Source organism: Gopherus flavomarginatus, chromosome 2, assembly GCF_025201925.1.
Source record: "Gopherus flavomarginatus isolate rGopFla2 chromosome 2, rGopFla2.mat.asm, whole genome shotgun sequence".
Classification (NCBI taxonomy): domain Eukaryota; kingdom Metazoa; phylum Chordata; order Testudines; family Testudinidae; genus Gopherus; species Gopherus flavomarginatus.
This window is the reverse complement of record NC_066618.1, coordinates 16,272,521-16,295,715: the sequence shown is the minus strand read 5'-3', so window position 1 is coordinate 16,295,715 and position 23,195 is coordinate 16,272,521. Positions and strand designations below refer to the sequence as shown.

The 23,195-nt window shown below is 39.6% G+C and overlaps 1 protein-coding gene across 9 annotated transcripts in view; it reads left to right on the top strand.

The window, feature by feature from the left end:
* Positions 1–23,195, top strand: part of XYLB (xylulokinase) — a 144,923-nt gene that overhangs the window by 18,537 nt on the left and 103,191 nt on the right. For all 9 annotated transcript variants that reach the window (XM_050941541.1, XM_050941535.1, XM_050941540.1 and 6 more), the window contains 6 exons: positions 6,668–6,786; positions 8,134–8,215; positions 9,929–9,969; positions 10,402–10,517; positions 11,311–11,426; positions 14,737–14,810. In XM_050941541.1, the coding sequence (XP_050797498.1) occupies positions 6,668–6,786; positions 8,134–8,215; positions 9,929–9,969; positions 10,402–10,517; positions 11,311–11,426; positions 14,737–14,810 (548 nt within the window). The remainder of the gene's footprint in view (positions 1–6,667; positions 6,787–8,133; positions 8,216–9,928; positions 9,970–10,401; positions 10,518–11,310; positions 11,427–14,736; positions 14,811–23,195) is intronic.

Genomic DNA, 23,195 nt, shown 5'->3' with positions numbered 1-23,195 from the left:
ACCAGCTCTAACTTACACATATGGTGCCCTTCTAATTTTGTTGCTCCTCTGGACATTTAAGTACCTAGAGTAAATATTCAGTCCTGAGGATGTAAAATTTATTAAATTTTTGTGTGAAAAGGATGAGAGAATGAAGTAAGACATTACAGTGCCAGTCTTTACTAGAATGAAGATCATGTATTATTTAAGTTACATTTTGTCTTCCATTCCCTTGTCTTCCATTAACATAATGGGAGATCGTTCTAATTCCAATAATAAAAATAATTATTATGCAGTAGTTATTTTGCTGCTGATTAGAAAGGCTTGTTATTTTCTTGTCTTGTACAATTTCCTCTAGTTCACTTGATCTCTTTCCATGGATCCTGTATATTGCATTTGGAAATACATCTCTCAAAATAATGTTAATATAATAGACCTCTATTCTTCATTTCTGTAGGTTTAACTTCAGGTCATGTAGGCTTTTAAAGACCCTGTCAAGTTACACTAGAGGACTACACAACTTATATCTTTAAAGTTGTAGATTACACTAGGAAATGTTACTTACTCCAATTCAAAATTTTTCCTTTTTAAGAGCCAGTCTCATAAGACATGACTCGCTATCAGTAAGCAGCAGAACACTCTCGCTTGGTTGATTAAAAAAAATTAACTACACTGTGGGAAATGAGGAACGATTTCCATGTATGTTTTGCAGCTGTTAAAAGTAAGATACATTTGGGACCTAAAATACTTCAGTGTGTCACCTTAAGGCATTGTTACTTTTTTTAAAAAAAAAAACACCTTAAAGAATAGCTACTCAGCTCTTGATATGGAGAGGCTTTTATGTTTTGAAATGTTTTCTAAGTACCTGAGGCACTCCATAGATTAGCATACTTGTTTATGTTCTACCAAAGAACAACATACTAAATTAAGGCCTTTGTCAAGAGTTGGAGGGATAGTTCAGTGGTTTGAGCATTAACCTGCTGAATCCAGGGTTGTAAGCTTAATCCCTGAGGGGGCCATTTAGAGATCTGTGGCAAAAATCTGTCTGGGGATTGGTCCTGCTTTGAGTAGGGGGTTGGACTAGATGACTTCTGAGGTCCCTTCCAACCCTAATAATCTATGATTCTAATATTCTATGATTCCATGAAGAGGAAGCATATTGGCCTAAATTCATCCTGGTGTAGCTCTGTTGGTGCCAATAGCGATCTACCAGCTACAAATTTGACTCGCCAAGAAGAGAGCTTTTACACAAATACACTAGATGTTATATATATGTTTTACAGTATTGATCACTGGATATTTTTTTCACTTTTAGTCCATTAATAAATCCAATTAGGCAATGTCTTTTGGCCCTTTGTAATATAACTTTGTTTTTTCCCCCCAGTGTTGAATCATTTAGGCTTTTTTTGTATCAGTAATTAACATTTGCTGATCCTAACTGCACTTGGTCATCTTGAACTACCACTTGATGCTTGCAATGAGATACTGAATCCCTTTCATCGACATATGGAACCTCTTCTCAATCACCATTGAACCATGACCTCCGATATTGAATCCATTTATTGTTGAGTGTGTGTCCATATGAAGTGATAGGTCAAAGATCTGGCTTTGCTTTGTATGGCTTGACTCACCTTGATTTTAACTCTTGGGGTACTGGCAATCTTTAGACTGCCATCTAGATGAATATGTAGGAAGGTATGTGTATTCTACCTGTCTTTTATATGTAAAGATAGATATAAGTAAAATATTAATTTCTCCCTATAGGCTCCAATAGGTTGAGTTAATTTAAAATATTTTTTACATTTTTTTCAACCAGGTTCTGAGTGGGAAGGTAAATTAAATGATCCTTTCACCCTTGAGTAGTATAGAAATATCTGAACATTTATTAGCAATTGATGGCCCGAGGGAATTGAATTATCATCTTTTCATTGTAGGAGCTCAGAGTGAATTGCAAAGGTTGGTGTTTTGCCCATCTAACTGGCTTTGTGGTGTTGTGAACACTGTGAGAGCATATAATATATATATATATGAAAGCTATTTGACATTCAATAAATAATGTTATGTCCATACAGAGTGGATTGATTTAAATCAAAACACTTTAAATCACCCACTTCAATCATGATTTAAATCAGCAAGCAGAAAACCTTGTTATAAATACTCAATTTTAATTGTTTTGCATTTATACTTTAGTTATTTATCTAAAGAAAGTGTGATTTTTATTAAAGCATGTTGATTTTTAGTGTGTTAATTTGCAGCTATATATAGCCTTTATAATAAATCTGTTGCTTCTTTTAGCTAATGAGGATACACTATATCTATACAAAATTATTTAAACTATATAAGTTAACACATTTATTCAGATTCTTAGTTTCTTTTTGTTATGGTAGAAAATGGTGAATGATGCATTTCTTATTTACTAGTCGATTAATTTTTTTTATTTGTGATTTGTATCAACCTTTCATTTGGATGGAAATGCAATTAAATTAAAATGCTCAAAAGCAGCATTTAAATTTTTTATTATTAAATACAAGTACCTTAAATGTGCTGGATGCAAAGTAAAAAAATGATCAAAAATTTTATCATAATATGTTTTATATTCAAAAGTATCTAATTTATTATATAAAGGAAGTATTATCTGTAATGAATTAACTGAACTGATTGTTTCTATTCACCATGTCCTTCAAGATTTTAGAACCAGTAGATTTAATCCTTTCACACCTAGTTTTTATTTGTAGACTGGAAGGGGAAAACAAACTTTCCTGCTTTTGTCAACTTGCAATTGGTTTCTTAACTTTGAACAAACTAGTCATTGCACTGAACTAGTTGAATAAATTGATACGAAGAAGATATTCTCTCTGCACCTGCAGAAGAGGCTTCAGCTGTCAAAAGCTGGTTTAGCACTTCAACAAACTGTGGTTCCACCAGTTCTGTGGTTTGACTTCCTTTGAAACTTGGCAGCAGACCTGTACTGATTAATACTACTTTTTGTATCTAATTTAAATTATTTTAATAGATTATAGTAATTTTAGGCCTTAACCTGGGTTGTCAATTTTCAAATTTAATTTTAAAAAGGTTTATTTTTAAAAAGAAACGTATTTATAATTTAAATCAAAGACATTTGATTTAAATAAACCTCACAATTTGTGTATTTTAAAAATCAATTTTATGCACCCTGTGTCCATAGAACAGGATTAAAGTGGGAGGTTTTAATGCTCTGCCAGTCGCATTTTGCATAGAAGGGACTAGAAAACTGCATGCAAACAAATGGTGATATAGAGTTTAAACACTGGAACTGTCATGCCGTTTTACAAAACGGCATAAGAGAAGTCTGATTAAATGTGTCTCTAGGTTCCGATAAGGAATTTACCCACAAAATCACCATATGTTTCTTTAAAAACTTTTATTGCTCTGAATAATTAAACCTTTAGACACTTGGCATTTTACTCTAGGAAGCTAGATGTGTGATAGAGCTTTTCCACAAAACATCCCTCTTTGGCCTTTTTAGATTTGTCCAGACACTGTGCTATCCTTGCAGAGTCCTTGTGCAAGGACTCCCAATATGCCTAGACCAGGGGTAGGCAACGTATGGCACATGTGCTAAAGGTGGCTCGCGAGCTGATTTTCAGTGGCACTCACATTGCCCAGGTCCTGGCCACCGGTCTGCGGGGGCTCTGCATTTTAATTTAGTTTTAAATTAAGCTTCTTAAGCATTTTAAAAAACGTATTTACTTTACATACAACAATAGTTTAGTTATATATTATAGACGTATAGAAAGAGACCTTCTAAAAACGTTAACATTATTACTGGCATGCAAAACCTTAAATTAGGGTGAATAAATGAAGACTCAGCACACCACTTGCAGACTCCTGGCCTAGACCATGTACAGGGGCCTTAAGTGGTGGGAAATGGTCCCTTTAAGAGAACGTGAAAAAGCTGGAATATCCATGTGTCTCTTTAAATCCTGTTGTATTTATTGCATTTGGTGGTTGTGGGTGTGATTGACAGCAGGAAAGAGAAATACATTTCTTGTCCATGGGAAGTGTGCTGTGCTATGTCAAATTCCTGCTGCTGAATCATAGGGCAAATTAACCAGCATATAATTTATTAAGTGTATTTAATTTGCATGAAATGAGATTGATTGATTGAATTTAATCCATTTATTTTCATTTATACATCGTTAACTCGGGTAAGATGTAATCTAAATTTCCTACTATGTGGCCTGAGTTAGTGTCCCAAAGGTGTATAATACACTCTGTCTGTAAAGCTACATTCACTCTTGAAGCCCTGGCACTGTTATGTTTTAACACTGGACCATGTGTTATTTGGTGTAAATATCCCATACATACTCATTGTTGGACCTCTCTATACAGGGCTGGTGCAAGGATGTTTCGCTCCCTAGGTGAAACTTCCACCTTGTGCCCTCCCCTGTCCCTGAGCCTCTGCCCTGATCCTCCGCCCTCAGGCACCCCTCCCACCGCAGCAGCTCCCCCCCTTTGCCCTGAGACGCCTCCCCTGCGGCAGCTCCCCACCCTCCGCCCTGAGGCACCTCCCCCGCCCCAGCTCACCCCTGCTCCGTCTCCACCCCGAGCACGCCATCGCTGCTTCACTTCTCCTGCTTCTCAGGCTTGCGGCACCTATGCTGATTGGCGCCGCAAGCCTGGGAGGTGAGAGAAGTGAAGCAGTTCACCCCTGCTTCACTTCTTCCGCCTCCCAGGCTTGTGTGCCGCCCCCTTCCCCCTTACTTGCTGCAGGCAGCCCTCCCAGTGCTCCCCTGCCCTAGCTCCCTCTGCTTAAATGCTGGCGGCGACCGGGGCGGCCGAAGATCTGGCCACTGTGGTTGTTGCCGAAGAAAATGCTGCTCCCCTCCTAAATTGTTGCACCGGCCCTGTCTCTATATAACGTTAAGCCACTAAACTGTTAATCTAGCACAAGTCCCACTGTGGCACTTAATCCCTCTGTGAGTGAGTCTGCGTGCGTGTGTGTGTGTGTGTGTGTGAGAGAGAGAGAGAGAGTGCTTTTAGAAGAGGAGCTGCAGTGGGGATGTGGTTATTTTTGCACCCTTTGAGCACTGTGGAGTGAATGGGGGCTCTTCAGTAGCCTGAAATAGCTTGGAGCAAAAGAGGCTATTAGGAATTAACCTAGGGTGTGGCATCTAGCTCAGTGCTTGCATATCCAATGGTCTCAAATACTTGTACAGGGGTGCAGAGGGGGCTACCCCATTGTTTAGATTAGGGGCCATGTTGCAGCCTTGTGGTCTACCAGTTGGTTGAGGGATGGACTACATTTCCCGCCCCTCACAAAACTCCATGGACAGCCTGATCTCACAGTCTCTGTGCTGAGGGTGAGTTTCACTCTTGCTACTTGTGCTGAAGTGTCTAAAGGTCAGTAGCGCTGAACAAAATTCCACTGGTTTCCAATTTCCCAGTCAGTTTGGACAATGACTGAATTTTTGTCTGTGAGATAAACAGGTCCTGGGCTAATTAGATATAAAAGTGTTCTTAGCCCAGGATAACATTATTACTAAGTTTAGAGAATTCACCTCTGGTTATTAAAAGTACAGTGAAATGTCTAATTAAATATATCTTAGAACAGTGCAGGGAATGAGAGTTGATGGTATTCAACATCTCCACAGTTAGTGCTCAGTCGATCATGGGTTTTAAAAATGTTTGTTCCTTTTTAACTAGAGGAGAAGCTGGAGCAGTATAAACAGAGAGGGGAATGCAATGAGCTATTGAGGCAGCCCTGTCCATTCAGAAGGCCTGATTAATCTAGTGTGCTAACTGCGGGCTCGGATTTAGTGTCACCTCAACTCTAATCCTGGCTCTGACACTGACTCATTTATGTGGCTTTGGCCAATCATTAGGACCAAATTTTAAAATGTGTCCAGTAATGCACACACTGAACCTGATTTTTAGAGGTGCTGAGTGCTCACATCTCTAGTTGACTTCAGCTGGACTTGAAGATATTCAAAAAGTCTGAAAATCATATCTTAAATATAGGAGACCCAAAACTTGTATCACCCAAAATTAGAGGTTACTTTTTAAAATTTGGACCATGACCTCTCTGGATCAATTTCCCCATTTGTAAAGGAAGGTGATAATACAAATATAACTTCGCAGTCATCTTAGGAGGATTAGTTACAGCCAGATGATGGCCTAAAACCACAGCCCAACTAGGGTACAGTGCAAAGGTGCATACCACCATAGTAGGAATTCCTGTGATATTGTGCCTCAGGCACAATTCCCTCGACTGCGGAGGGAATGCAGTTGCTGCATCACCCTTGGATTGGGTGCAGCATATGCTTAATTTTCTGCTGGCCAATGTTGAGGGGTTGCAAGGTCTATGTCCATGCCCCCCACTATTTTGGGAGTCTAGCATCACTGGTTGGAGTGCAAGGATGTTGACTATATCCAGTTCCTATGCAGTGGGGAAGATTCCTTGCCCCTCCCCGTTTTCAAAATGAACGCTACCGCAGAGCTGTGAGTCAGTAACTGTACAGCATCCCTGTGCTCTGCTGAGCTGAGACCATTCCATTTCAGTATTAAATGTCCACTTTTATTTATAGTTTTTTTTTCTGCCTTTAGGCAGGTGAAATTCCCTTAATGCAGTATCTTTTTTGTTTTCTTTTCAGAATCTATTTTATGTTCCAAAATCTGCATTTCTTGTTTGAATACTGTTGTCTCGTAGGTTCTGGAATGAATTTACTGCAGATTTGTGATAAAATATGGTCCACCGCCTGCCTCAATGCTTGTGCGCCTGGATTAGAAGAAAAGCTGGGACCTGTTGTGCCATCCAGCTCAGTATTGGTATGTGCAAGTGAAGGATAACTGCTGATGAACATGTCATTGGAAGATTTTGGGGCTATGCTCTGTGTGCAACAGCTGCGGCCCCTCATCGTTATGTTTGCACAGAGATGCTGTGCTCTAGGGGTAGTCCCCAGAGCTGTTCTGGCTGACTGACTGCTATGTTCAGGAGTGCTGTGGAAGTGCATTCCAGAACAGCAGCGCTGACATCTTTGAAAGGATGCACAAGCTCTACTTTTGTGGCTGCTAGCTGTCACTACTTTCATCACTAGATTCTTCTGGTCTTTGCATGCTGGGGATTCAAAGACTAAGATTGCAGTGACCCTGTTGGCAGTGCTCTAATGATAGAAGTCTCTTTTCTCTCCTTGCACACCCACAAACACTTATTTGCCTTTAGAAGAGTGAACGATATTTACTGTATTTCTTTTGTCATCAGTCAGTAACACTGAAGAAATAGAGCCTGACATTCAAGCTTCTCAAGTTCAGTACTGTATGGTAGTTATAAAGTTTGTAAGGCTCATGCAATAACTTCGATCAATTATCAGGTTTATTAAAAGCCCCTCAGTTCACCTAGCATATCTTTGTTATATTGCCAAAACGAAGCAGGTTGAGTACCTTTTGAAATAGATCAATTTGGTCTGATCAGCACCACAAAAAGAAGAGATGTGCATGTATGGGAGTGGGGATAGCAGGCATCCAACCACTATATAAGCACTAGTGAACATGGTTGACCCATCTGGGAGTGTGCTGTGATTCCAGTGCCAAGTGTTGGTCTTCTGGTATTGGCAGTGAAAACTGGAGCAGTGTTTTAGAAGTCATTGTAAGTGTCCTCTTACTTTTAAGAATAGTCTCCTCTTGCTACTATTTGTTATTGGTGAGATGTAAAAGAATGGAATCCTCGACCCTTGAAATAAAAGGTAATCGATGATGAGCATTCATATAACGTTTGACGTAGTCATGCATACTACCTGTGTATGTGGTTTTGATTGCATATCAATCTGTATTCCTGTCTTTGAATATTAATATATATGTATGTGGGTGTGGAACATAAGTATATGTATATTTTGTGAATAACTGGAGGGAGATCTGAAGTCAGAATGCTGCTGTTGTCTTCACCATTTCAGAATCTGATCTGAGGGATGTTTTCAGGAGGTTTTCTTGTTTGTATCTGACAAAAATGTTAGCTCAAAAATTTCTAAAGCACTGCGCTGCAAAACAAATGTAAATAATTATTGCAGCTACTGTAGAAGTACTATAGAATCTTCTGGATATCTGTGTTATAGATGTATTTTGACACTCGGGGTTTAATTTGCACTTTTCAGCTTTCTTCATGTTTTGTTTACTCCCTAGGGCTCAGTTTCTCCATATTATATTCAGCGCTACGGGTTTAGTCCAGACTGTAAAGTAGTAGCATTTACCGGGGACAATCCAGGTGAGATAGTAAACAAATATGCTTCCATAATTGTGTGTTTGTGTATTATCATATTCACTGAATAAACTCATTAATTCTTAGGTGATCTATATATGGTGAAAGAATATCACACATAGGCACCTTTTTCCAATAGCCTTTGTCACTGATTCTTCTGAGGTACATGGTTTGTATGAGATATATACTGCATATGGACTCCAAATGCATCTCATAATCACAGTGCACCTAAATTGCACCTTGAAAATTTAGGTTTTGGTTTGTTCACACCTGAGAAACTTCCTTTGCCAATGAACACTTCCATTTTAGCTTGAGAAAAATCTGTTCTTTAAACAACTTGCATTTTCTCCTCCAAGTCTGAAGGTGGAAACTGAGATCAGAGAGTCACACTAACTACTAGAACTTTTCTTCAATCAGTCTGTTAGTCCTGAGTATGAAGAAGATAAAACCTAGTTCAAATAAACATATATTTAAATTAAGATAAACCAATTCCCAAACCTTTAAAAAGAAATCACCTGTTAAAACCTGAAGAAAGGTTTAAAAGTAAAATTCTATAAACAGGAAACAAACGCTTTAAAAGTATTGCACGGTTTCACATTAATGTCCATAACACTAGTACTTGCATTAATGATACTGCAGTGCTTTAGACGGTAACTTGTGCAGAATAAATACCATAGTTTTTTAAAAAGGAATAACATAGTGACAGAAGACAAACTTTGTCACTACAAGATACAGTGTAAGCCTTACTTGAAAGAGACAGTGGGAGGTCAGGCATCAGAGTGCTTGAAAGTTTGTTTTTATTCTTTTAATCTCCCAACCTCATTAATCTTGTGGGTGCAGAAATTTTAATGATGCCGTTTAGTAAAATTCTAATTAAGAGGTAGTTGCAGGGGCTTCAAAATTCCCTGGTGTCCAGGATGTGTTAGATTTAGGGATGTTTGTGGAAGTTCTGAACACTCATATGGACTAGAGTGTGGAAGCGCCATTTCTTGAGATTTTTAAATGATTATTCATCTGTATAACAGTAGTGCTTACATGTCTGAACCAAGATAGAGGCTTCATTATGCTAGGCACTGTACATATGTATAGTAAAAGACAGAGTTATAGTCAAAATGGACAAGTCAGGCAAAAGGGATGGTCATTGGCCCCACTTTATAGATGTGGAACAGAGGGAGATTAAGTGACTTGCCAAGAGTAACACAGGAAGTCTGTTGCAGAGCCAGGAATTGAACCAAGACTGCCTGAATTGCAGATGAGTACTTCAGCTTCAAGACTATCCTTCTCAAGGTTCAAATCCTGCAAAGGACTTAGGCACGTGGATAGTCCCACTGATGTCAGTAGGACACCTTGTTTGTTTAAGTACTTTACCAAAACAGGGCCTAAGATACTTAAAACTTGAGAGAACAAAACACTAGAAAATATACCATAGAGAACAATTCCACACTGGGGAAAAGTGGGAGTGTGTGGACTAACAGGTGACATGATAGAACTTTTAATCTCCAACTCCTTTGATTCTAGGATGCCCTATAATGACTAACTTCAGTATTTAGGGTGAACATCTCCAAAGTGAACAAGGCGTAGTCACCACTTAAGTCTACTTTTGAGTTTATGCTTGGGCCTTACGCTGGCTTTCTGTACAGAATAGAATGTCATCTCTAGTGCAGCATAATTACCTTGCATGCCTAGTTATTAATTGAACTATCTTACGTATGTTTTCAGCATCGCTTGCAGGAATGAAACTTGAAGAAGGGGACATTGCGGTAAGTCAATACACATTCATGAAAAATGTTCACATCACTGTGGTAAAATTAGAGCTATTACAGAGTGTAAAATAGTAACCTGGACAATAACCTTAGGTCCTCAACTAAACCAAAATAGAGAATCTGTTGATTTTCTATGTACTGGAGTCAGACTGATTCTCATTTCAGTTCTTCCTGGAGCTGAATATAGGATTTTAAGCAAACTCGCGGAATGTTTTTAAGATAATGTCCCAAATTTCTAAATTGCTGGATCTCTTTCTGTCTCTGGAACATATTTCATTAGGGTGACAACCTGAATCAGTGCTTGCTATAATAAGAATCCAATTCACTTAATGTGTGATTTAAAAACAATTAGTGGTAATAATAAATGGGTTTAATTTAATTTCTATATTGCCTTTCATGTGATAACACTGCAATTATTTTCTTCTCCAGATTAGTCTTGGCACAAGCGACACATTGTTTCTTTGGATTAAAGAACCAACGCCTGCATTAGAAGGTCATGTTTTCTGCAATCCTGTTGACTCTCAAGCCTATATGGCACTTTTATGGTAACATCCTTTTATTTTATTTTTCTCTTACATTTGGAGTCAAGAAGATATTTTTCTCGTTTCCTTTGCAAAATGATAATGTATAAAAAATTCAATATTATGTACAGTATATGACAACATTTGCATCAACATTATGACATCCCCATTATTTAATTTGGGGATCAGGAGCTGCAGAATTGTGAGGAATAAGCTCTGGTGTCAATAGTAGGGATGTGGTTCATTTTTGTATAATTTGAGGCTGGTGAGCATGAATCTAAGGCAGTGTATTAAATTTAGAGGACTAGAAATCACATGAATGGTAATGGTTTGGGGGCTAGATCCTTGACCCAAAATATGTAACCTTTGCACTAGTAGTAGAAAAGGGACTTAAAGGTACCTTAAAGAGGCATCTGGAGATTCTTCTTTCATAGAGGGGAAGAACTGCTGTTGTTCTGAGACATGCTGGGTGCGTAACTGGAACACATCATCCTATGATATTCAGCTGATGGAATGGTCTCTAGGATAGCCCTGTGGCTGCTCTAATTTGCCCAAGGAGATAGTTTGTCCCATAGGCAGCACCTGGAGCCACCTTTGTCTCTTCCACCTCAGTTGCACCAACTTATAGTACTCTGGACTGAGACTTTCAAAGCAGTCTAAGGAATTTAGATATATGTTCCATTAACATTAGTGAAAGTTGTGTGTATAAATCCTCTAGTGTGTTAAAATCCTCTTTAATAATCTGGGGTCTGTGTGTCCAAATGACCTGGAAAATGCAGTTTTTTAATATATAGTTTGTATTGTTGTTTGTTTTTAGTTTTAAGAATGGTTCTCTAATAAGAGAGAGGATCAGAGATGACTGTGCTTCAGGCTCCTGGGGCGAATTCTCCAAAGCCCTAAAATGTACTGTTGTTGGAAACGATGGAAACCTAGGTATGAACCTTAACAAAGTTGGGAACTCTAGAGTTTGCTTGGATGCGATCATTATTTCACAGGTAGTAGAAGTGAAAATTTGGGTGATAATAAAGACCAAAAAAGTCCCAAAATGTACCCAGATATATTCTACTTCGTTGGAAGACCAGTTTTCATTTTGGCCTTCGTCTTGAGTGGCCACTACCAGCATCTTATTCTAGAAGTTGTCTTGGCAACTGAAAATGGGATAGTACTGTTTCATTACCACACACAGAGGACACAGTTTGATCTAGAAAATAACTTAAGCACTTAGTGTACTTTGTGTACATTGTATTTTGTGTCAAACTGTTTCATTATCACACAAGCAGAGGAGACACCTTGATAAAGAAAAGATGAGAGATTTCAATCAGCACTAAGTAGCAGTTGCCCATAGTGATTTAAAAGAAATAAAAAATAGAATAAACAATTATGTCATCACAGTAGTAGTCATGAAATGGTGTAAAATAATGAAAATATAAAGATGAAAAAACCCTAAAATAAAATGAAATTTTGAAATTCCAAAATGAAAACCTTTCAGAATTCCCTTTAGCAGGAAATTCTGAAAATATTTCTTTTCATCCAGATTCAGCATGAAAACAAATTTTGAAATGTTGCAATTTCCCACAAAATAGAAATTCCACATTTCAACCATCTCTACTAGGGTGTGTCTTTATGTTGTTTAAAACTAGGGCTGTAATAATGAGGAAGATGGAGGGCAATAAAATGTCTAGGGAATGAAAAAGGCTTTCATAAAAATTTTCACTGTTCACCAAGGGTCATATCTAAAGTTGATTAAAGTCAATGGGTGTCCGAGCAGTGAAATAACTAATAACCATAGTATGATGTTGTGACCGGGGTTCTAGTGGGGGCCAGCTATAATCACTCAATTAAGGTGAACTGCAAAGAATGGGGCAGACAATCCCCATAAAGCTAGTGGATATGCCATATTTAGATTTACCAAGCTAGCATAAAACAGATTCTCTATTACTTTACTGGTTACTCAGAAGTCCAAACAACACAGTTCCCTTAAAGTGATCAAGCCCCAGGCCTCCATCCAGGCATCCACATCAAAGATTATGAAAATTTCTGTAAATCTTATTTCATCATATAAAAGAAAAGATTCTACCAATCCCAAAGTATCGGATGCATTACCTATCAGGTTATTGAATATTCAGTCTTACCCAAATACATGCTACAGCCAATTCTTATTAACCAAACTAAACTTTATTAAAAAACAAAAGAGAGAGAGAGAGAGAGAGAGAGAGAGAGAGAATGATTAAAGGATCAATATACATACAGATATGAGTTCAATTCATTTAGGTGAAGATTCATAGCAGAGATGGTGAGTTTTGTAGTTGCAAAGAGTTCTTTTAGAAAGAGTTAATAGATTATAGTCCAATGTCCAAATATCATAGTGAGGGAATATTGGCATAAGTGGGATCTCATTCTTGCAACTCAAACTTCCCCTGATGAAGCCTAAGCAGATCTGAGATAACAGAATCAGGACCAAAGGATCTTTTATCCAATTTCATGTCTTTTTTGACAAGTTGGAGTTCAAAAGGTAATTAAGATGATTTTGAAGGAGGTCCATCACCAGTACTTAGCTATATAATTAACATAGGGCAATTTGTTTGTTCCTCCACCGTTCACAGTTTATTTGCTGTACAGCTCAAAGAGAGATGAATATAGAGAGAGCCCATATTTACAATTCATTTAAATGCTAGGATGTTCTTTTGATCTCTGAATGATCAGAATACAGCATAGACAGGGACTGTTGATTACATTGTCGACTCTACTCATACATATGTAAGTACACAAAGACATTATCTCCCCACATGTCTTTTGAGGGTTATTTATTTTGCAGGATGTTTAACCCTTTCTAGCCATGTGTCACAGACATTTTTAATATTGAAATGTTACCTGGTAAGCAAATCAGAGCAAGTGAACAAAGCACTAGTATCAATGTTACATGATAGTAATGCCTAGTCTACACCTGAAATATTTGCCAGGAGTGTGAAAAAAACCATACCTGTAATCAACGTACGTATGCTGGCCAAAGCCCTCGTGTAGCTTATTGCAGCTTGCACCTATTTTGGGAAAAAAAGTTTTTTTGCAGGTATAGTTTATTTTGTTTGGGGAAATCGCATAAGTTATACTGGCAACAGAACTCTTTTGCTTGTGTAAACTGTGTCTGTGCTTGGAGGGTGTGCTGATATGGCTATATGGGTATAGCTTTACTGGCAAACTCTTTCTAGGGTAGACAAGACATCAGACCTTTTCCCAGTGTGAGTCAGTGTTTCAGTACTCAGTGTTGTATTTAAGTGAATTAAAACTATTTTCTGTTATGCAGAGAATCAAAATAATAGTTGAAATAGTTTGTCTAGTTATACTTTGTAAAAGATTTATATTTTGAGGATTTTTTTTTCTCCCTCTTGAACTTTACTGTCCCACATACAAGTGTACTGAGTAGCTCCTAGTGAAGCTGATGAAAGCTGTGTTTGTATGCATTGTAATAAATGAGACAAGGCCTTGTTCCAGTCAGCTGACCATCTAAGATACTCCTTGGACTGTCTCAGCTCTTCTTTCCCCATCCTCATCTTCTTTTCCTTATCTCCATTCATAGACAAGGGGAAACAGACCTTTCTCTCAAATTGCTCCTCGCTGTCTAGAAAACCCTCTCTGCCTCTTATCCCTGATCTATAGCTTCTAATGCTGTCTAATAAAGCCATCAAATCTGACACCAGGAGCCTTCCAGTTTGTCTGTGCTCTTTCTCCTAGTTTCCTATCACTTGTTCCTTTTGTCTCTCCCTTTCCCACTTGCCCTGTATCTACTGATGTTACCTCTAAGATTTACTGTAACCTACATACACTATTTGTATACGTATGTATTTGGTTGGTAATTTCTGTTACGTAGTGAGGCTGAGTTGCTGGATTTGTCTTTTTTTATTACATGGTTTGTGTTTCTATTGAAGTATTCAAGGTGCCTGGAGTCAGAGATGCTTTTAAAAAACACTTTCTTATAAATCAATGAAAACAGAATAAATTAAATAAATGTGTGGACTGGAATTGGTCAGGAAACATTCTGTGATTTTATTTTGTGTATGGAAATTGCTATACAAAATTTAAATTTATTGTGTCATAAATCAAAGTACTGTGTCTTGCTTCACTCTGTTACCATTCTGTACTCTCACGGGCATTATATATACTTGTTATTTTTCTATCCATTTGCTGAAACTAATACTTTTTTGTGCCAGAAGAAAACATGACTATCTTTAATTTGCTTTGATTTAAGGTTTCTATTTTGATGTGATAGAGATTACTCCTGAAGCTGTTGGGATTCACAGATTCAACAGAGACAACAACAAGGTAGTAATAACCTATTTAACACATTGTAGTAAATCCATGTTGTGTTCATGACTTAAAGGAGGCTTATCCCATCAAGGCCTGAGAACGTTGCTCTCTTCTGCATCTGTGATTATTCCTTCTGGATTTCATATACTGATGTGATCCTTAGAGTGATTTTCTGAAGGCATTTTCTGGCCTGTTTCCCAGGCTTAGAGGTATCCACAGTACTGACTCTGAACCCAGCTAGCTCATTATAATGCCTATTTATTGTGCTCCTGGGTTAGGGGACTTGATATGCTCTGAAAAGTGCAGTGCAAACCAAATAGTGCTAGATTAACATAGGCTGTTGCCACAACTGAGACTAAAGGTTTGATTTTTGTACACTGGCATCCATTTTCTGTGGGCACAAATAAATCACTTGTCTAGGGCAGTATCTACACTACGGGGACTGTTATGGAACAGCTATGGTGCTGTAACTATGCCGGCATAACCTTGTAGTGCAGACACAGCCTACAGCAACGGAACAAGTTTTTCTGTCACTGTAAGAACACCGCATCCCTGAGCAAAGTTAGCTAGGCTGACAGAAGCTATCTGCTGTTGAGCTAGCTACGATTACACTGGGAGTTAGATTTTCACAACCCTAAGTGCCATAGCTATGTTGACCTAAATTTTAGGTGTAGACCAGGCCAGAGTCCCTGATTTGCATACATAGGCAGAAGTGCACACATCTTAGTGGCACAAACTATGGACACAAATAATTGCTTGGTTAAGGATGAACTGAAATTTTGGCCTTTAAAAACTTACTTTTTTTTGGCCAGTTCCCCCTAAATAGACAAAGTAAAGAACTTTCCCCGCCTCTCTGTCTCGATCCAAATGATCTGAGAGCCATGTGGTGGGCTATAATGAAATACTGGACCAAATCAAATTGTAATGAAAATAGAATACATTTTTTTGGGCAATGGATGTTAACTGGCTCATCAGGTCTATCAGTAAAGATGCTAATGAGACTCTAACAATATGACTGGAAATTGTGATTAATCATTGTTGAGTGAATAGAAGTTGGTACAGTCCATCTTTATAACCTCACAAATCTCTTAAACTCTTACTGATTAAGTGGTTCTCTCTTACTGTTATCCAAATCATAGGCAGTTATTATATTGCATGGGAAAACGCTACAGTTGATAAATAATTATTTGTGAAATGTAGCTTGTCTCAGGTTTGTATCTGGCTGTTTCCTTATTTTAGTTGCCTCTCTCATATTGCATATAACTAAAGGAGGAAAAAAAAATTTCTTTGAGTGGCCTTTATGCATTTCCATTCTTGGGATATGTTGCCATTGCAGCTCTGATAATAGAATGTTTCATAGGAGGTCCTATTGGAGTGCTCTCATGTCGTCTGCTGCCCTTCCCCCTTCCCCACCCACAGTTTCTGAATATTCTGAAGGTGAGGCTATAATGGGGTGTGGTGCACTGGCCACCTCAATTCCTTCCATGTGCAGTTGCTGATGGATTGGAACCTTCCAGATCGGACTTGGATCCACTTCTTTAATCAAATAGTGCCATAGTTAGTTAAGAGTACAGTATTTTATTTTATAAAAGTATTTTATTTATTAATATGTTGAGACTCCCTTTAGGTTCTGTGCCTCAGTGCAGTCTCGTGGATTCTGTGGTGGATCCAAAGGGTAATCTGCCAGGTTTTAAGTGAAATCCTTTTTTCCTGCTGTTTTCCTTGCCTCCAGCACCCATATGAGATGTCTAGCATTCTTAGGAGAAGGACAAATTCTTTCTTAGTGCAGAGTATATAGCACATCTACTTCAAGAGCCCATAAGGAGCAGCAAAACTGGCTACCAGTTCTTCTGTTTCAGGAGGACCTAGTGGCCAGACCCTCCGGTGCTAATCAGTTTGGTTCTGTGAGTAAAGTTAGGTGTGCATCCTTTGAGAACTAAGAATCAGCAGCCTAAAGTTCTGCAAAATGAATTATCCTCCAATGCAGGGAAAAGAGTAAAACTCTTGATATTGAGAGATCCTAAGTTATCACCAAGAGTAGTAGAATGGTACAGGTGTTGGCCTCTGTTAGCAGAACCAGCCCTGTCAAAAGAACCCAGACTCTCCGGGGTCGGAGCAGAATGGTATTGCATGATGCTGCCTCCATTTTTATGTCCAATCATCATCCGGAATCCCTTTCAGGTTCTTTGGGATTAATTCCAATGTCATTCTCAAATCCTAAAACGAAGTCTAAATTGGAGGCTCCTAGTATATCCCATAAGGCAGGTGATATGAGCGTTACCAATCCAAAAATCATCTCCGGTGCTGAGGAGCCACCTGTGCCAAAGTTAACAATTATAGCCCAATACATGGCTCAGATCCTCAAATAGCCTCAGATCCAGAAGACACCACAAATTACTAGATAAAAGGGAAGCAATAGAGGCACCTGCTCTGCTTTCCCCTATGGGAAAAGACAAGAGCTTATGGAGCATATCCAGATCTTCCCTGAACTCTCTTTCCCCTCTCCTACATCTCCTACAGGCTCGCTGGGAAAATCTTCTTCCCTTTTTTCAGTTTTTAAGTTTGCATAGACCTCTAGTGTCACTGTCTCCAACTACCTCAGATCTGAGGTTGGATGCACACGCCAGTGTGGCGTCAGATAGACAAGTTACTTTCCACTTGGTTCTGTTTTGTTTACAGAACATATATTCTCAATGACCCATACCCACACAGAACACACTCACATCCAGGTGGGTTCCATGATACGGAAGCTGATTCTGAGTACTGCCAAGACTGGCAGTGTCCTCCTTGAGCTGGATGGTCCTATTGGCCATCTCCTAGGTATTATGAGAGAGCTGAACATATGTATTGTGATGGGGCAAGGCCAGATGGCTACAGTAAAGTACTGAGGAACAGGTATGTTAGCTCCAGGCTAAACAAATCCCTAGTACCATGGTAACCAAATGGCAGTTGCTCCAGGTTAATCAAGGCACCTGGGGCCAATTAAGATCTTTCTCGAAGGAGTGGAGATAGCTACATTGATTAGAACACCTGCAGCCAATCAAGGCAGGCTAATCAGGGCACCTGGGTTTAAAAAGGAGTTCACTCCAGTCAGGTGGGGAGGAGCCAGAGGAGATGAAGTGCGTGTGAGGAGCTGGGAGCAAGAGGTGCAAGCAGCTGAGACTGAGAGGGTGTGCTACTGGAGGATTGAGGAGTTATGACAATCAAGCATTATCAGACACCAGGAGGAAGGTCCTGTGGTGAGGAAAAAGGTGTTTGGAGGAAGCCATGGGGAAGTAGCCCAGGGAGTTGTAGCTGTTACAGGAGGCACTATAGACAGCTGCAATCCACAGGGCCCTGGGCTGGAACCCGGAGTAGAGGGCAGACCCGGGTTCCCCCCAAACCTCGTAACTCCTGATCAAACAGAGGAGGAGTTGACCCAGACTGTGGGTTCCACCAGAGGGGAAGATCACTGAGATGTGCAAATCTGCCAATAAGCTCAGGACTCGCCAAGGTAAAAGAGGAACTTTGTCACAGTATTCATAAAGGGAGTCATCCCCTCTGAGACCTGTGGGTGGCCCCAAATCTGTCTGCATCAGCATGTATAGACAGCAATCTCCAGTGGTGGTGCCAGATATTCTTTCAGAAGAACAACCAACATAGAGTCCCAGGACACTGATTTAGAGACTGGAGACCAAATGTCTCCAGGTGATAATGCACGAATAGCATAGTATCTTCACTGTCTGAAGATATAATATAGTTCCATGGCTTGGTCTTTAGAAGGGCTTCCAGTTTGAATATACCTTTAGTCTCTATAAAAGAGATCTCTCATCTAATTTTTTATAACTTGGAGGCTCCTTTTAATTCAAAGATCACTCTGCCAGTATTGGAAGTATTTCTGAAGCCACCTAAAATAATTTGATTTAATCCAGCTATGAGTCTGGTCATGTTGAAAAGAGCAGCTGCTGTATGAAGGGTTCTTGGCTGTTTCACACTCACCTTGCTCCCAGCTCACTGGTGGTGGCTGCAGCTGTTCAACAAGCAAAAAGATGGCCCGGTGCATTCTGCTCTGTCTGATAGGGAAGGTGGAAAATTAGACACTTTAGGGAGGAACATCATCTTCTCATCAACTTTTTGTGTCAGAGTCTTAAACTACCAAGCTCTGATGTGTCAATATTAGTTCTGTCATTGGGAAAAGATGGCTGTTTTTGCTAAGGACCTTCCTCAATAGAAAAGAAAATTAGTGAAGCTGTTAATTACAGAGAGACATTTTGTTGCCAAACAGTCATTAAGAGCTGCATATGATATTTCAGACTCTGTTTCAGGGGCAGTGGCATCTGCCATTACCATAAAGAGACCTGCATAGTTCAGGTCTTCTGGTCTACTACCTGAAACTAGTGCATGTGTAGAAGATCTCATGATGCCCTAGATCAATGACCAGATCTCTTGGTGTCTGTCAACCCCCAACAAGAAGGTTTGGAATTCCTGTCTTCAGATATGGCTTCTGTTATGCAGGAGGTCAGACTCGATGACCATAGTGATCCCTTCTGGCCTTAGAATCTGTATCGCAGACAGAAGTATCCTTCTTCACTTTTCTTCTCATGTTTTACCCAGAAGTACCCTTATCAACAACAGCAGCCTGTTCCTCAGCAACGAGAAAGGAGAAAGGAACCACAAGCTTTGTCTCCAGAGAAGGCAGACAGCCTCATCCTCTTTTGCATCATCCTTAGATCTCAGGTTTGACAGGGGGAGTGAGAGCTACAATCCAATTTCCAATCAACCTCTGACTCTTCCTCTGGAGATAGATATTCCCACTATTTCCATCAATAGAGTACCATCTCCATGAAAAATGGATCCCAGAGATAGTGCCAAAATGCTATTCGATGCAATTTGACTCCTTCCCTCCCTATTAAGGGACTCTTCTCATGAGAACCTAGTAAGGGCAGATGTTCTCTCCCTTCTAAAAGCAGGAGCCATCAGGGAGGTGCCGACAGACTTTAGAGGTGGAGGGGTTTTATTTAAGGTACTTCCAGATCCCAAAATATGATCGCAGACCGAAGCTCATCTTTGACTTCAGAAAATTAAATTCTTCTATCTGGAAGTTCAGATTACATATGATGACCTATGCTTTCACAATTCCCTCTTTACCCACCCAAGATTGGTTCAGAACTCTGTCTCAAAGATGCATACTTCCATACATATGTATCACAGACCTTTGCATCTCAAATATTTCCTTTTCATGGTTGGGGAAGATTGCTATCAGAACAAGGTTCTTCCATTTGGCTTTTCTTCCACTGCACAGTCAGAGCAATACAGTTAAGGTGACAGGTATTCATGTAGATCCCTATTTGGACAATTGGCTAATAAAGGCTTTCTCTCAAGAGTTCTTGACCATAAATATGGACCACATGTGTAGCCTTTTAAAAAAGCTGGGACTCAGAATAAATTGGAAAAAAACCACATTATCTTCCCCCACAGAAGATTTCTTTCTTTGGGGCAATCTTAGACTCCTAATCTGGAAGAGCCTTCCTCCCAGAAGCAAGATCCCTAGAGGCTGTCTGTTTTATGTGAACAAATGGTGAGGAGCTTGTTCCTCCCAGCTGTGTAAGAAAGCTATAACACTATGGGACCGATGTGTCCTTCACAACATTTACTCAGTAGCATTACACTTAGCAGGAAAAGACAACAACCTAGCAGATCAACTGAGCAAAGACAGGGAGGAGTTACACAAATAGTCTCTGAAAATGTTATTGTCTGAAGAAAATATTTGTTCCATGGGGTCACAAAGAGATACATCTGATCTCAAGGGAAGACAATGCCAAATGCCTGAGAATCTGCTCGACACCGGGAGTAGTTCTCTTGTCTGTATCAGATGCATTCCTTTTCAATTGGGAAACAGGTCTCTTCTACACCTTTCCCTCATTCTACTCAAGAGGGTAGTACAGAAGAGAAGGCAAGATATCATGAGGATAATTCTGATTTCCAGACTTCCTTCACCTCTTCAGAGGAGTGTACTGATCTCTTCCTGTGACCACAGATCTGATATTTCAGCAGGATGGCCAAATCTTGCTTCCAGACCCCTCAGTCCATACACTTGATGGCATGGTGTGACAGAATACATCCTTGTGTTCACACCCTACACACTATTGTAATGATCTTTGTAGAAAGTATCACTTGTAAGGTATCCTTTGAAAACTCATTAATTTGTTGGTCAGTATTGTCCTGGTAAAATATGTGTGGCAACACTGTATGTGAAGGTACAAGATTCCCTTGTATGATGTTATTAACATATGTTCCAGACCTCACAGCCGAGGCCAGGCAGAAGTCAGATCTGTCCTAAACAAAAGAAGGAATGTATGCTTGCCTTAATTTGCATTTAAACAGTAAATAGAGTCATCAAGCAGGGAGGGAAAACAAAGGAAGTTCAAACTGGTGAAAAAAAGCAGCAGGGAGTATCTTTTCACAGAGGCCTGCTCTACACTATAGGGTTAGGTTGACGTAAGCTGCCTTGTGTTGAACTAGCTGTGGAAATGTTTTCGTTTAAATTTGGCTCCTGACAACATAAGAGCCTCTCTACTCTGATTTAGTACCGCCACCTCCATGAGTGGCATAGAGTCACAGTTGGTGTAATTAGGTCGACGAAGTGTCAGTGTAGACACTGTGTTGCTTATATTGACTGTTACTGGCTTTCAGGAGCTATCTCACAATGCCCCGCACTGGCAATACAAGTGCTTCTAGTGAAGATGTACACTGCCGACACAAGGAGCCAAGAGTGCGCACACACAAGCAATTGAATAATTGTGATGTCTGTATGCCGATGTACATTTGGTCAATATAATTTAGTAGTGTAGACATGGTCATATGCTCTTTTTCTTCTGGGTCTCAACTAGAAATGTTTTTCAAGAGGGGGACTGAAACTATTAAAAAAAAAAAAAAGGGGGGGACAAACACCTCAAGGCTCCCCTCGCTCTCCATGCCCATGGCATTCTCCGCACCTGAAAAGACAAAAGAAAGCAGCAGTTGGACTTGGGGAGAGGAGTCCTGATCTGATGAGTTTGGTCAGTAATCTGCTGGAGCATGTGGTAAGAGAGTTTTCCTTGCAACTAAGATCATTTCTTAAGTAGATACTAGTAAGTGTTTTATCTTTATTTTTCTTGTAATCATTTCTTTTATGCCTCATAGATCATAGGAGTGGAAGGGAACTCCGGAGGTCATCAAGTCCAGTCACCTGCACTCATGGCAGGACTAAGTATTACCTAGACCATTCCTGACAGTTGTTTGTCTAACCTGCTCTCAAAAATCTCCAGTGATGGAGATTTCACAACCTCTCTAGGCAATTTATTTCAGTGCTGAACCACCCTGACAGGAAGTTTTTCCTAATGTTCAACCGAAACCTCCTTTGCTACAATTTAAGCCCATTGCTTCTTGTCCTATCCTCAGAGGTTAAGAAGAACAATTTTTCTCCCTCCTCCTTATAACAACCTTTTATGTACTTGAAAGCTGTTTTCATGTCCTGTTATCATGTCTTCTCTTCTCCAGACTAAACAAACCCATTTTTTTCAATCTTCCCTTATAGGTCATGTTTTCTAGACCTTTAATCATGTTTCTTGCTCTTCACTGGACTTTCTCCAATTTGACCACATCTTTCCTGAAATGCAACGCCAAGAACTAGACACAGTACTCCAGTTGAGGCCTAATCAGCGCAGAGTAGAGTGGAAGAATTACTTCTCATGTCTTACTCACAATAGTCCTGCTAATACATTATTTATACTCACTTAAAATCTATCTCTTTGTAGTTCATAAACTTGTTTTACTCTTTTATCTAATCCAGTATATTTAAATCGAAGTGTCTGTGACTATTAAGGTAATAAGCTTGCATATTATTCCCATAAAGAAATAATGGATTTAATTTATTTGTACTGTCCATGAGAAGGCTAGACAGTACAGGACCTATATTTCTGGGGGAAGATCTGGGACTGAGGGGGTGTTTTGGTCATCCTGCAATATAACCAAGGCTGGTGAGGGGCCAGGGTGTGACTGGCAGGTTGCAATTACATACAGACACTCAGGGTGTGGCTTGCATGCTGGAAGGCTGTTTGTGAGCAGCCCAAATGGGAGCCACTACCAGCATGGCATTGTAAGGCACCCAAATTTACAGGGCAGGGTTGACACAGCCCCCACTGGTCTGAACTGTGCCCCAATATGTCAGACATGGACTATAGGATTCTAACTGATTTAGAGATGTCTTGCTCATCAGAAGTGCAGCATTATCTGCTGGAGAATTGCTAATATAGTTTCTATTTTTAAGAAGAGGGGAAAAAAGATCTGGGAAACTACAGGCCTGTTAGTTTGACCTCAATTGAATGCAAGGTCATGGAACAAATTTTGAAAGAGAAAGTAGTTCAGGACATAGAGGCAAAT